The sequence below is a fragment of the Coregonus clupeaformis genome, unplaced genomic scaffold, assembly GCF_020615455.1.
Source record: "Coregonus clupeaformis isolate EN_2021a unplaced genomic scaffold, ASM2061545v1 scaf0232, whole genome shotgun sequence".
In the NCBI taxonomy this organism is placed as follows: Eukaryota; Metazoa; Chordata; class Actinopteri; order Salmoniformes; family Salmonidae; genus Coregonus; species Coregonus clupeaformis.
Window position 1 is genome coordinate 95,001 of NW_025533687.1, and position 13,581 is coordinate 108,581.

The 13,581-nt window shown below is 45.6% G+C and overlaps 1 protein-coding gene across 1 annotated transcript in view; it reads right to left on the minus strand.

Moving 5' to 3' along the window:
* Window positions 1-13,581, minus strand: part of LOC121572624 (disintegrin and metalloproteinase domain-containing protein 12-like) — a gene marked incomplete at its 3' end in the record, with an annotated part of 147,567 nt that overhangs the window by 39,897 nt on the left and 94,089 nt on the right. The window contains exons 7-9 of the mRNA XM_045214301.1: window positions 9,018-9,083; window positions 6,695-6,766; window positions 5,853-6,022 (exon numbers count right to left, since the gene is read on the minus strand). Of these exons, the coding sequence (XP_045070236.1) occupies window positions 5,853-6,022; window positions 6,695-6,766; window positions 9,018-9,083 (308 nt within the window). The remainder of the gene's footprint in view (window positions 1-5,852; window positions 6,023-6,694; window positions 6,767-9,017; window positions 9,084-13,581) is intronic.

Genomic DNA, 13,581 nt, shown 5'->3' on the forward strand with positions numbered 1-13,581 from the left:
GTAGCAGGAGAGGAAACATTAGTGGGCTTGTAGCAACAACTAACATTTACAGTATCCCTCTCTGCATGTATTTGTATTTATTACGGATCCCCATTAGTTCCTGCCAAGGCAGCAGCTACTCTTCCTGGGGTTTATTATGGATCCCGATTAGTTCCTGCCAAGGCAGCAGCTACTCTTCCTGGGGTTTATTATGGATCCCCATTAGTTCCTGCCAAGGCAGCAGCTACTCTTCCTGGGGTTTATTATGGATCCCCATTAGTTCCTGCCAAGGCAGCAGCTACTCTTCCTGGGGTTTATTATGGATCCCCATTAGTTCCTGCCAAGGCAGCAGCTACTCTTCCTGGGGTTTATTACGGATCCCCATTAGTTCCTGCCAAGGCAGCAGCTACTCTTCCTGGGGTCCAACCACAATTTACATACAATAAAACAATCCATAACACAACACCTTATTAGACACTACTCTACTATAACATATTTACAATACAAAATCAACAATACAGCAAAATAACCATATTAAAATGTGTGTGTGTAGAGTGCGTGTGTTAGCATGTGTTTGCGAATGCTGTGTGTGCCTGTGTCTCTTCACAGTCCGTGTTGTTCCATAAAGTGTAGTTTTATCTGTTTAATTAAATCCTATTCTACTGCTTGACTGAGTTACATGATGTGGAATAGAGTTCCATGTAGTCATGGCTCTATGTAGTACTGTGCGTTTCCCGTAGTCTGTTCTGGACTTGGGGACTGTGAAGAGACCTCTGGTGGCATGTCTCGTGGGGTATGCATGGGCGTCCGAGCTGTGTGCCAGCATTCCAAACAGACAGCTCGGTACATTCAGCTTGTCTACACCTCTTAAAAAAACAAGCAGTGATGAAGTCAATCTCTCTTCCACTTTGAGCCAGGAGAGATTGACATGCATGTCATTAATGTTAGCTCTCCGTGTACTTTTAAGGGCCAGCCGTGCTGCCCTGTTCTGAGCCAACTGTAAGTCCCTCCTTGTGGCACCTGACCACACTACTGAACAGTAGTCTAGGTGCGACAAAACTAGAGCCTGTAGGACCTGCCTTGTTGATAGTGCTGTTAAGAAGGCAGAGCAGTGCTTTATTATGGACAGACTTCTCCCCATCCTAGCTATTGTTGTATCAATATGTTTTGACCTTGACAGTCTACAATCCTGAGTTACTCCAAGCAGTTTAGTCTCCTCAACTTGCTCAATTTCAACATTATTCATTATGAGATGTAGTTGAGGTTTAGGGTTTAGTAAATGATTTGTCCCAAATACAATGCTTTTAGTTTAGGAAATATTCAGGACTAACTTATTCCTTGCCACCCATTCCGAAACTAACTGCAACTCTTTATTAAGTGTTGCAGTTATTTCAGTTGCTGTAGCAGCTGACGTGTATAGTGTTGAGTCATCCTCATACATAGACACTCAAAGCCCAAGTGGCATGTCGTTAGTAAAGATGGAAAAAAGTAATGGGCCTAGACAGCTGCCCTGGGGAATTCCTAATTCTACCTGGATTAAGTTTGAGAGGCTTCCATTAAAGAACACCCTCTGTGTTCTGTTAGTGTCACGGTCGTTAAAGGACGGGTCAGACCAAGGCGCAGCGTGAAATGCATACATGTTTATTTTATAAAATAAACACACGAACAAAACAAAACAACAAAACAACGTAACGTGACGTCCTCAGGCTAAACACCATACAAGCCTATACACGGAACAAGATCCCACAACTAATGATTGCAAACAGGCTGCCTAAGTATGATCCCCAATCAGAGACAACGAGCGACAGCTGTCTCTGATTGGGAACCACACCGGGCCAAACATAGAAATACAACACCTAGAAAGTAAACATAGAAATTCTAACATAGATCTCCAGACCCTGACTCAACATACTAGAGTCCCATAAGTCAGGGCGTGACAGTTAGACAAGTAACTCTTTATCCACATTATAGCAGGGGGTGTAAAGCCATAACACATACATTTTTCCAGCAGCAGACTATGATCGATAATGTCAAAAGCTGCACTGAAGTCTAACAAAACAGCCCCCACAATCTTTTTATCATCAATTTCTCTCAGCCAATCATCAGTCATTTGTGTAAGTGCTGTGCTTGTTGAATGTCCTTCTCTATAAGCATGCTGAAAGTTTGTTGTCAATTTGTTTACTGTAAAATAGCATTGTATCTGGTCAAACACTATTTTTTCCTATAGTTTACTAAGGGTTGGTAACAGGCTAATTGGTCGGCTATTTGAGCCAGTAAAGGGGGCTTTACTATTCTTGGGTAGCGGAATGACTTTTTCTTCCCTCCAAGGCCTGAGGGCACACACATTCTAGTAGGCTTTTAAATTGAAAATATGGCAAATAGGAGTGGCAAAAATCGTCCACTATTATCCTCAGTAATTTTCCATCCAAGTTGTCAGACCCCGGTGGCTTGTCATTGTTAATAGACAACAATAATTTTTTCACCTCTTCCACACTCACTTTACGGAATTATTAAAGTAGTTGGCAATATCAGTTGGTTTTGTGATGAATGAGCCATCTGATTCAATGAATGATGGAGCTGAGTTTGCCTTTTTTCCCAAAATTTCATTTAAGGTGCTCCAAAGCTTTTTACTATCATTCTTTATGTCATTTATCTTTGTTTCATAGTGTAGTTTCTTCTTCTTTTTATTCAGTTTAGTCACGTGATTTCTCAATGTGCAGTACGTTTGCCAATCGGTTGGACTTATTTACCATTCCTTTTGTCTCCATTTCATATATGTGTCAAGTGCAGCGTCTGTCTGCTCCTCATTACACACTATGGACCAACTTATATTCTTTACATCGACAACATAGGAATCACCACAAAACGTATTGTATGACCTCTTATACACAATATTAGGCCCAGCCTTTGGAACTTTGATTTTCCTCGATATGGCTACTAACCCTGGTAGGTTGACTGATAACCTGAACCAGGTTGCAGGAACTGGTTACAGTTTGAAGCTTTCTCTTGAGTGGGCAGCCTGATGAAAGCCAGTCAATATTTAAATCACCGAGAAGGTATACCTCTCTATTGATATCACATACATTATCAAGCATTTCACACATGTCATCCAGATACTGACTGTTAGCACTTGGTGGTCTATAGCAGCTTCCCACCAGAATGGGCTTTAGGTGAGGCCGATGAACCTGTAGCCATATTACTTCAACAGTATTTAACATGAGATCGTCTCTAATCTTCACAGGAATGTGGTTCTGAATATAAACAGCTACACCTCCACCGTTGGCATTTCTATCATTTCTGTAAATGTTATAACCTTGTACTGCTACCACTGTATCATCAAATGTATTATCTAAGTGAGTTTCAGAGATAGTCAGAATATGAATGTCATCTGTTTCTAGCAAATTATTGATTTCATGAACCTTGTTTCTTAAGCTACATATGTGAGGTTGACTGGCGAGGGTTTGACCATAGAAATGGTGTAATAGTGATTCTATTTCTATGGGTATGACAACCTGGGTTTGGGTCAAGGGTACTTTCTGAAATGGAATTAATCCCAGCCCTAATGGATAGTCTGCAGTAATGGCTGTGTAAAATAGCTACCTGACTAACTGTGTATAGTAGTATAATAGTAGTACAGTAGTAGTATAGTATTAGTATAGTAGTAGTATAGCAGTAGTAGTATAGTAGTAGTATAGTAGTTTAATAGTAGTACAGTAGTAGAATAGTAGTAGTATATTATTTGTATAGTAGTATAGTAGTAGTGCAGTAGTAGTATAGTAGTAGTATATATATATTTTTGGTTTTATATTTTCACCTTTATTTAACCAGGTAAGAAGCCAGTTGAGAACAAGTTCTCATTTACAACTGCGACCTGGCCAAGATAAAGCAAAGCAGTGCGATAAAAACAACAACACAGAGTTACATATGGGGTAAAACAAAACATAAAGTAAAAAATACAAAAGAAAATATATATACAGTGTGTGCGAATGTAGTAAGTTATGGAGGTAAGGCAATAAATAGGCCATAGTGCAAAATAATTACAATTTAGTATTAACACTGGAATGATAAATGTGCAAAAGATGATGTGCAAATAGAGATACTGGGGTGCAAAATGAGCAAAATAAATAACAATATGGGGATGAGGTAGTTGGGTGGGCTAATTACAGATGGGCTGTGTACAGGTGCAGTGATCGGTAAGCTGCTCTGACAACTGATGCTTATCTCCAGCTTCAGAGATTTTTGCAGTTCGTTCCAGTCATTGGCAGCAGAGAACTGGAAGGAATGGCGGCCAAAGGAGGTGTTGGCTTTGGGGATGACCAGTGAGATATACCTGCTGGAGCGCAGACTACGGGTGGGTGTTGCTATGGTGACCAGTGAGCTAAGATAAGGCGGGGATTTGCCTAGCAGTGATTTATAGATGACCTGGAGCCAGTGGGTTTGGCGATGAATATGTAGTGAGGGCCAGCCAACAACAGCGTACAGGTCACAATGGTGGGTAGTATATGGGGCTTTGGTGACAAAACGGATGGCACTGTGATAGACTACATCCAATTTGCTGAGTAGAGTGTTGGAGGCTATTTTGTAAATGACATCGCCGAAGTCAAGGATCGGTAGGATAGTCAGTTTTACGAGGGCATGTTTGGCAGCATGAGTAAAGGAGGCTTTGTTGCGAAATAGGAAGCCGATTCTAGATTTAACTTTGAATTGGAGATTCTTAATGTGAGTCTGGAAGGAGAATTTACAGTCTAACCAGACACCTAGGTATTTGTAGTTGTCCACATACTCTAGGTCAGACCCGCCGAGAGTAGTGATTCTAGTCGGGTGGGCGGGTGCAAGCAGCGTTCGGTTGAAGAGCATGCATTTAGTTTTACTAGTGTTTAAGAGCAGTTGGAGGCTACTGAAGGAGTGTTGTATGGCATTGAAGCTCGTTTGGAGGTTTGTTAACACAGTGTCCAATGAAGGGCCAGATGTATACAAAATGGTGTCGTCCGCATAGAGGTGGATCCGAGCATCACCAGCAGCAAGAGCGACATCATTGATTTACACAGAGAATAGAGTCGGCCCGAGAATTGAACCCTGTGGCACCCCCATAGAGACGGCCAGAGGTCCAGACAACAGGCCCTCCGATTTGACACATTGAACTCTATCTGAGAAGTAGTTGGTGAACCAGGCGAGGCAGTCATAAGAGAAACCAAGGCTATTTAATCTGCCAATAAGAATGCGGTGGTTGACAGAGTCGAAAGCCTTGGCCAGGTCGATGAAGACGGCTGCGCAGTACTGTCTTTTATCGATCGCGGTTATAATATCGTTTAGGACCTTGAGCGTGGCTGAGGTGCACCCGTGACCAGCTCGGAATCCGGATTGCATAGCGGAGAAGGTACGGTGGGATTCGAAATGGTCAGTGATCCCTTTGTTAACTTGGCTTTCAAATACTTGGCTTTCAAATACTACCATACTACTATAGTATTAGTAATATAGTAGTATAGTAGTATTATAATATTATAGCAGTAGTATGGTAGTATAATAGTAGTATAGTAGTAGTATAATATTATAGCAGTAGAATGGTAGTATAATAGTAGTATAGTAGTAGTATAATATTATAGCAGTAGAATGGTAGTATAATAGTAGTATAGTAGTAGTATAATATTATAGCAGTAGTATGGTAGTATAATAGTAGTATATTAGTAGTGCAGTAGTAGTATAGTAGTAGTATAATAGTATAGTAGCAGTACAGTAGTTGAATAGTAGTATAATAGTAGTATATTAGTAGTGCAGTAGTAGTATAGTAGTAGTATAGTAGTAGTATAATAGTATAGTAGCAGTACAGTAGTTGAATAGTAGTATAATAGTAGTATAATAGTAGTAGTAGTTACCTGACTAGCTGTGCATTATCGTGAGGCCTGTTGGGCAGCAGTTTGAGTTTCCTCCAGTCTAGGAACTCATGCAGGGTGGTGAAGGGATCCTGGGTGATAGGACACCTATCCTGGTCGCTCCACACCTCCAACCCCACCAGAGCTACACGGATGTTCAGGGCACGGTAGAACTGAGGAAGAGAGAGAGGTAGAGAGAGAGAGAGAGAAAGAGAGAGAGAGAGGAGAGAGAGAGAGAGAGAGAGAGAGCGAGAGAGAAGGAGAGCGAGAGAGAGAGAGGTAGAGAGGTAGAGAGGTAGAGAGAGAGAGAGAGAGAGAGAGAGAGAGAGAGAGAGAGAGAGAGAGAGAGAGAGAGAGAGAGAGGAAGAGAGAGCGAGAGAGAGAGAGAGGAGAGAGGAAGAGGTATGCTAGTGGTATGATAGACTTCAATGTACCACAGCAAACCTTCTAAACTCCTAATTTAAAAACCTTCAAACCTCAGCAAACTGTTAATAAGATCTGTCTTTGACTTGACAACAGTAATAATAAATGGTTGATCGTATTCAAACCCTCATCTATGTCATATTACGTTCCATATTAATGTCATCTCCACACTGGCTCTCAGTGGACTTATAGAACCAATCATCTGTTCATAATTGAATCATTCTGTACTCTCAGGTCAGTTCATTCATAACAGGCTGAGAGAGACCCATTCGATAAATCATATTCCATCTGGGCTCAGCTCATATCTGACTGGGCCTGCATCCTAAATGACACCCTAATCCCTACGGGCCCTGGTCAAAAGTAGTGCACTAGTGAATAGGGTACCATTTGGGACACAGCCTGGATATTGATTCGGTCGTTACCTTGTCCACATAATTGGCGATCTCAGCCAGCCTCTGTTTGACCTTCTCCACATCCTTCCCTTGTTTCTGGAACTGAGGAAGAAGAAAGAAGAAAGAAGAAAGAAGAAAGAAGAAGAAGAAGAAAGAAGAAGAAGAAAGAAGAAGAAGAAGAAGAAGAAGAAGAAGAAGAAGAAGAAGAAGAAGAAGAAGAAGAAGAAGAAGAAGAAGAAGAAGAAGAAAAAGAAAAAGAAAAAGAAGAAGAAGAAGAAGAAGAAAGAAGAAGAAAGAAGAAGAAAGAAGAAGAAAGAAGAAGAAGAAGAAGAAATAGCAGGTCAGTATACTGTGCTGCTTTAAGTCGAACTGATATAGTTGCCAAAGGCATCATGATACTGTGACTCTCTCTCAGTCTGTGACTCTCTCTCAGTCTGTGACTCTCTCTCAGTCTGTGACTCTCTCTCAGTCTGTGACTCTCTCTCAGTCTGTGACTCTCTCTCAGTCTGTGACTCTCTCTCAGTCTGTGACTCTCTCTCAGTCTGTGACTCTCTCTCAGTCTGTGACTCTCTCTCAGTCTGTGACTCTCTCTCAGTCTGTGCTCAATAAATGTCAATCATCACAGTCGATAACATCAAATAAAAGGTCTTAACTGCATAATTACTGGGGCTCTGTCACACTGACCTTCATTTACTGTCAGTGAGAGACAAGAGAAGACAAGAGAAGCCTGCCTCTCAAGAGAAGGCAGGTTATGTGCACACTGCCCACAAAATGAGGTGGAAACTGAGCTGCCAAATGTATGACCATATTACATTTAAGTCATTTAGCAGACGCTCTTATCCAGTATTAGAGAGACATATTTCCCTCAGATTACACAGACCAAAAGAATGCGAAAACAAATCCAATTTTGATAAACTCCCTTATCTATTGGGTGAAATACCACAGTGTGCCATCACAGCTGCAAGACTTGTGACCTGTTGCCACAAGAAAAGGGCAACCAGTGAAGAACAAACACAATTGTAAATACAACCCATATTTATGTTGATTTATTTTCCCTTTTGTACTTTAACTATTTGCACATTGTTACAACACTGTATATATACATAATATGACATTTGAAATGTCTTTATTCTTTTGGAACTTCTGTGAGTGTAATGTTTACTGTTAATATTTATTGTTTATTTCACTTCTGTTTACTATCTACTTCACTTGCTTTGGCAATGTTAACACACGTTTCCCATGCCAATAAAGCCATTGAATTGAGTCCCACTCTCCCACTCTCCCACTCTCCCACTCTCCCACTCTCCCACTCTCCCACTCTCCCACTCTCCCACTCTCCCACTCTCCCACTCTCCCACTCTCCCACTCTCCCACTCTCCCACTCTCCCACTCTCCCTCTCCCACTCTCCCACTCTCCACTCTCCCACTCTCCCACTCCCACTCTCCCACTCTCCCACTCTCCCACTCTCCCACTCTCCCACTCTCCCACTCTCCCACTCTCCCACTCTCCCACTCTTCCACTCTCCCACTCTCCCACTCTCCCACTCTCCCACTCTCCCACTCTCCCACTCTCCCACTCTCCCACTCTTCCACTCTCCCACTCTCCCACTCTCCCACTCTCCCACTCTTCCACTCTCCCACTCTCCCACTCTCCCACTCTCCACTCTCCCACTCTCCCACTCTCCCACTCTCCCCACTCTCCCACTCTCCTCTTCCACTCTCCCACTCTCCCACTCTCCCACTCCCACTCTCCCACTCTCCCACTCTTCCCACTCTCCCACTCTTCCACTCTCCCACTCTCCCACTCTCCCACTCTCCCACTCTCCCACTCTCCCACTCTCCCACTCTCCCACTCTCCCACTCTTCCCACTCTTCCACTCTTCCACTCTTCCCTCTCCACTCTTCCACTCTTCCACTCTCCCACTCTCCCACTCTCCCACTCTTCCACTCTTCCACTCTTCCACTCTTCCACTCTCCCACTCTTCCACTCTTCCACTCTCCACTCTCCCACTCTCCACTCTCCCACTCTCCCACTCTCCCACTCTCCCACTCTCCCACTCTCCACTCTCCCTCTGTCTGCCCTCTCTCAGAACACATGCAGCATAGTGGGACTAGTGGGAGAGAGCCCACCTGTAAGTCAGATGGTCAAATACCTAACAGGGACACAGCTTTATTTAAAAAAACAAATATAAATACACATCATATCACATCACAGACGATAATAGAACTGGGCAGGGAGTCTGATGTGTGTCTCTGGGGGTGACAGGTCATGACCTCTGGCCCGTGACCTCTGATCCTGTGATATGTGACAGCGGAAGGTGAAAGGTCATCCCAGGTCACCCCTGGTGCTCACCTCTCTGTTGTCCGCTACGATGATAAGCTCCACATACTTGGTGGTGCTCTGGGCATGTCTCCTGTGCTGTGGGGGGAAGGAAAGGAGGGAGAGAGAGAGGTGAGGAGGGGGTGGGGGGAGAGATGGGATGGAGGAAGAGAGAAAGAGAAGGGGAGAGAGGGAGGGAGGGAGGAGGGTGAGATGAAGAGAGAGGAAGGGAGAGAGGGATATCGAAAGAGAGAGAGAGAGGGAGAGAGAGAGAGAGAGAGATACTTTTATCTTTCAGGACACCAAGAGGACACACTTCACCGTGGCTCTCTAAAAAGGGCAGAGGTATATCACAGCCAAACCAGTCAATACACCTGAACAACACCTGGGCTGAGTCCCAAATGGCACCCTATTCCCTACATAGTGCACTACTTTTAACCAGAGCCCAGAGCGACTAATTCCTTTCTCCTGGTGTGTGAGATGAAAACCAAGACCCTCTATATCCCTGCCATCCTCCTGCCATCCTCCTGCCATCCTCCTGCCATCCTCCTGCCATCCTCCTGCCATCCTCCTGCCACCCCACTGCCACCCCATGATGTGGATGTTAGTATGTATCTGTTGAAGTGGGGACAGTAACAGGATGTTAGTATGTATCTGTTGAAGTGGGGACAGTAACAGGATGTTAGTATGTATCTGTTGAAGTGGGGACAGTAACATTAGTACCTTTTTTTTTCTTCTATAGGTTTTATTTTCACCATCGCCATCGTACTGGAGCTCATAAAGCCCTGGAACCTGTCTCTCTGGACTGTCTCCCTCTGGACTGTCTCTCTCTGGACTGTCTCTCTCTGGACTGTCTCTCTGGACTGTCCCTCTGGACTGTCCCTCTGGACTGTCCCTCTGGACTGTCTCTCTCTGGACTGTCTCTCTCTGGACTGTCTCCCTCTGGACTGTCTCTCTGGACTGTCTCCCTCTGGACTGTCCCTCTGGACTGTCTCTCTCTGGACTGTCTCTCTCTGGACTGTCTCCCTCTGGACTGTCTCCCTCTGGACTGTCTCCCTCTGGACTGTCTCTCTCTGGACTGTCTCTCTCTGGACTCTCTCTCTCTGGACTGTCCCTCTGGACCCTGTCCCTCTGGACCCTGTCCCTCTGGACTGTCCCTCTGGACTGTCCCTCTGGACTGTCTCCGTCTGGACTGTCTCCCTCTGGACTGTCTCTTTCTGGGCTGTCTCTCTCTGGACTGTCTCTCTCTGGACTGTCTCTCTCTGGACTCTGTCCCTCTGGGCTGTCTCCCTCTGGGCTGTCTCCCTCTGGGCTGTCTCCCTCTGGGCTGTCTCCCTCTGGACTCTGTCTCTCTCTGGACTCTGTCTCTCTCTGGACTCTGTCTCTCTCTGGACTCTGTCTCTCTCTGGACTGTCTCTCTCTGGACTCTGTCCCTCTGGGCTGTCTCCCTCTGGGCTGTCTCCCTCTGGGCTGTCTCCCTCTGGGCTGTCTCCCTCTGGGCTCTGTCTCCCTCTGGGCTCTGTCTCCCTCTGGACTCTGTCTCTCTCTGGACTCTGTCTCTCTCTGGACTCTGTCTCTCTCTGGACTGTCTCTCTCTGGACTGTCTCTCTCTGGACTGTCTCTCTCTGGACTGTCTCTCTCTGGACTGTCTCTCTCTGGACTGTCTCTCTCTGGGGAACACGTGACATCTTCCAGTTATCCTTTATTGCATCAACAGTGGTTGGATACAAGGTCTGCGTCCCAAATGGTACCCTATTCCCTTTATAGTGCACTACACAGGGAAAAGGAGGCCATTTGGGACAGACATCAATGACCATCCTCTACCTCTATAACTTTAGGAGCCACTTTCCTCTACCCTGACATCAGCTAGATAGGAGAGCAGAGTGAATGAAGTGGACAATGTCATCAGATAAAAGGAGAAGGAGAGGGAGAGATGGTACATTTTAATTTTAGCCTTATTTGAATTAACCCTCTGAGGGAGGGTCGTCGGGTAAGCTTGGCGTCGGGTAAGTTTGACTTTATACATAGCTTGTGCTTTGTCGAGTAAGGCTTAAACTATGTATTTAGATTGTAGTTAGTTATTGTAGGTAGGTATCGTGGGTTGTTGTATGTAACTATTGTAGGTTAGTACTGTATTCGGCGGTGCCGGGTGTAGCACGAAGCTAGCTAGCTAGCTAACTCACCACCTGGACTAGCTGGCGAGTAGCTATTAGCAACGGTATAGTTGTTTCACGCCTGAGAGTGCTTGTAATTACGCCAGCTGGCTGCCTACAATAATTACATACAAGAACTGCCTACCATTCAGCTGTTTTCTAACCTCATTGTCTGAACCGTTAACGTTAGGTAGCAAGTGGCTACTGTGCTTGAAATTTAGCTAGCTTGTTGCTACCTGGATAGCTACTAGTAAACAATAGCTGGAACGACCGAGCCGAACAGACGCGAACTGGCTGAGTCAATTCAGTGGCTAGCTTTGCACTTGGCTAGCTAACAGTAGCTGCTAGGGGTAAGTCATAACCTACACTTGTGTTTTGTTTTTTACATATTGATAGCCCGAGTCGTTCAAGGAATTCGGGACATGGGTGACTAGTTAACGTTAGTTTGGCTCTCTCTGTGTGTTCCTGCCGTGAAAGGAGGGGTTCTTCTTTGTCTGAAAGCAATGGCTAGCTAGTTTGCTAACTATTCTAGCTAACTAACTGGCTGAATAAGTTGACGACGGACTCGCTCAAGCTGTCGGGACTAACCCACAACGTTAGACACGGACACGAACGATCTGCTTGCGTGTTGATACACTGGTGGTTTGTTGTGGCTGAGTATTGGCGCTAAACCGTGCTGTTGGAGACCGGCATGCTAGCTGGCTGTGGCGTCTTATGACGAGGTGCCCGGACGTTTTTCACGGAATAATACTGTACCTAGTTGGCTAGCTGAATAAACTAAGTTAGTCTATTCCTAGAAAACATTGAACCGCTGTAGTTTACAACAATTATAGTTTCTGAGGTGGAAGTTGGGAGAGTTATATTTGGGAGCTCTCTCCTTTCCCAGATGTTTAGTTCATTTCATTCCGATCTCCTCTGCATTATTGTAGCCATCTGCTGCAGCCTGTCAACTATGCCTCTGCCTATCCCTGTTCTCTCCTCTCCGCATAGGCTACACAAACGCCTCACACCGCGTGGCTGCTGCCTATCTTACCTGGTGGTCCCTGCACGCACGACCCACGTGGAGTTCCAGGTCTCAGGCAGCCTCTGGAACTGCCGTTCTGCTGCCAACAAGGCAGAGTTCATCTCAGCCTATGCTACCCTCCAGTCCCTCGACTTCTTGGCGCTGACGAAACATGGATTACCACTGAAAACACTGCTACTCCTGCTGCTCTCTCCTCGTCTGACCATGTGTTCTCGCATACCCCGAGAGCATCTGGTCAGCGGGGTGGTGGCACAGGAATCCTCATCTCTCCCAAGTGGACGTTCTCCATTTTCCCCCTGACCCATCTGTCTATCTCCTCATTTGAATTCCATGCTGTCACAGTCACTAGCCCATTTAAGCTTAATATCCTTGTCATCTATCGCCCTCCAGGTTCCCTTGGAGAGTTCATCAATGAGCTTGACGCCTTGACAAGTTCCTTTCCTGAGGATGGCTCACCCTTCACAGTTCTGGGGGATTTCAACCTCCCTACGTCTACATTTGACTCATTTCTCTCTGCCTCCTTCTTTCCACTCCTCTCCTCTTTTGACCTCACCCTCTCACCGTCCCCCCCTACTCACAAGGCAGGCAATACGCTTGACCTCATCTTCACTAGATGCTGTTCTTCTACTAATCTCACTGCAACTTCCCTCCAAGTCTCCGACCACTACTTTGTATCCTTTTCTCTCTCCCTCTCCTCCAACACTACTCACTCTGCCCCTACACAGATGGTAATGTCTCCCGAGTGGCTCAGTGGTCTAAGGCACTGCATCGCAGTGCTAGCTGTGCCACTAGAGATCCTGGTTCGAATCCAGGCTCTGTCGCAGCCGGGCGCGACCGGGAGACCCATGGGGCGGCGCGCAATTGGCCCAGCGTCGTCCAGGGTAGGGGAGGGTATGGCCGGCAGGGATGTAGCTCAGTTGATAGAGCATGGCGTTTGTAACGCCAGGGTTGTGGGTTCGATTCCCACAGGGGGTAGGAAAAAATAAAAATAAATGTATGCATTCACTAACTGTAAGTCGCTCTGGATAAGAGCGTCTGCTAAATGACTAAAATGTAATGTAAATGTAATGCGCCGTCGCAACCCTCTTCCATCCTATCATCTCTTCCCTCTGCTCAATCCTTCTCCCTCCAATCTCCTGATTCTGCCTCCTCAACCCTCCTCTCCTCCCTTTCTGCATCCTTTGACTCTCTATGTCCCCTATCCTCCCGGCCGGCTCGGTCCTCCCCTCCAGCTCCGTGGCTTGATGACTCACTGCGAGCTCACAGAACAGAGCTCCGGGCAGCTGAGCGGAAATGGAAGAAAACTAGACTCCCTGCGGACCTGGCATCTTTTCCCTCTCTACATTTTCTTCATCTGTTTCTGCTGCTAAGGCCACTTTCTACCACTCTAAATTCCAAGCATCCGCCTCTAACCCTAGGA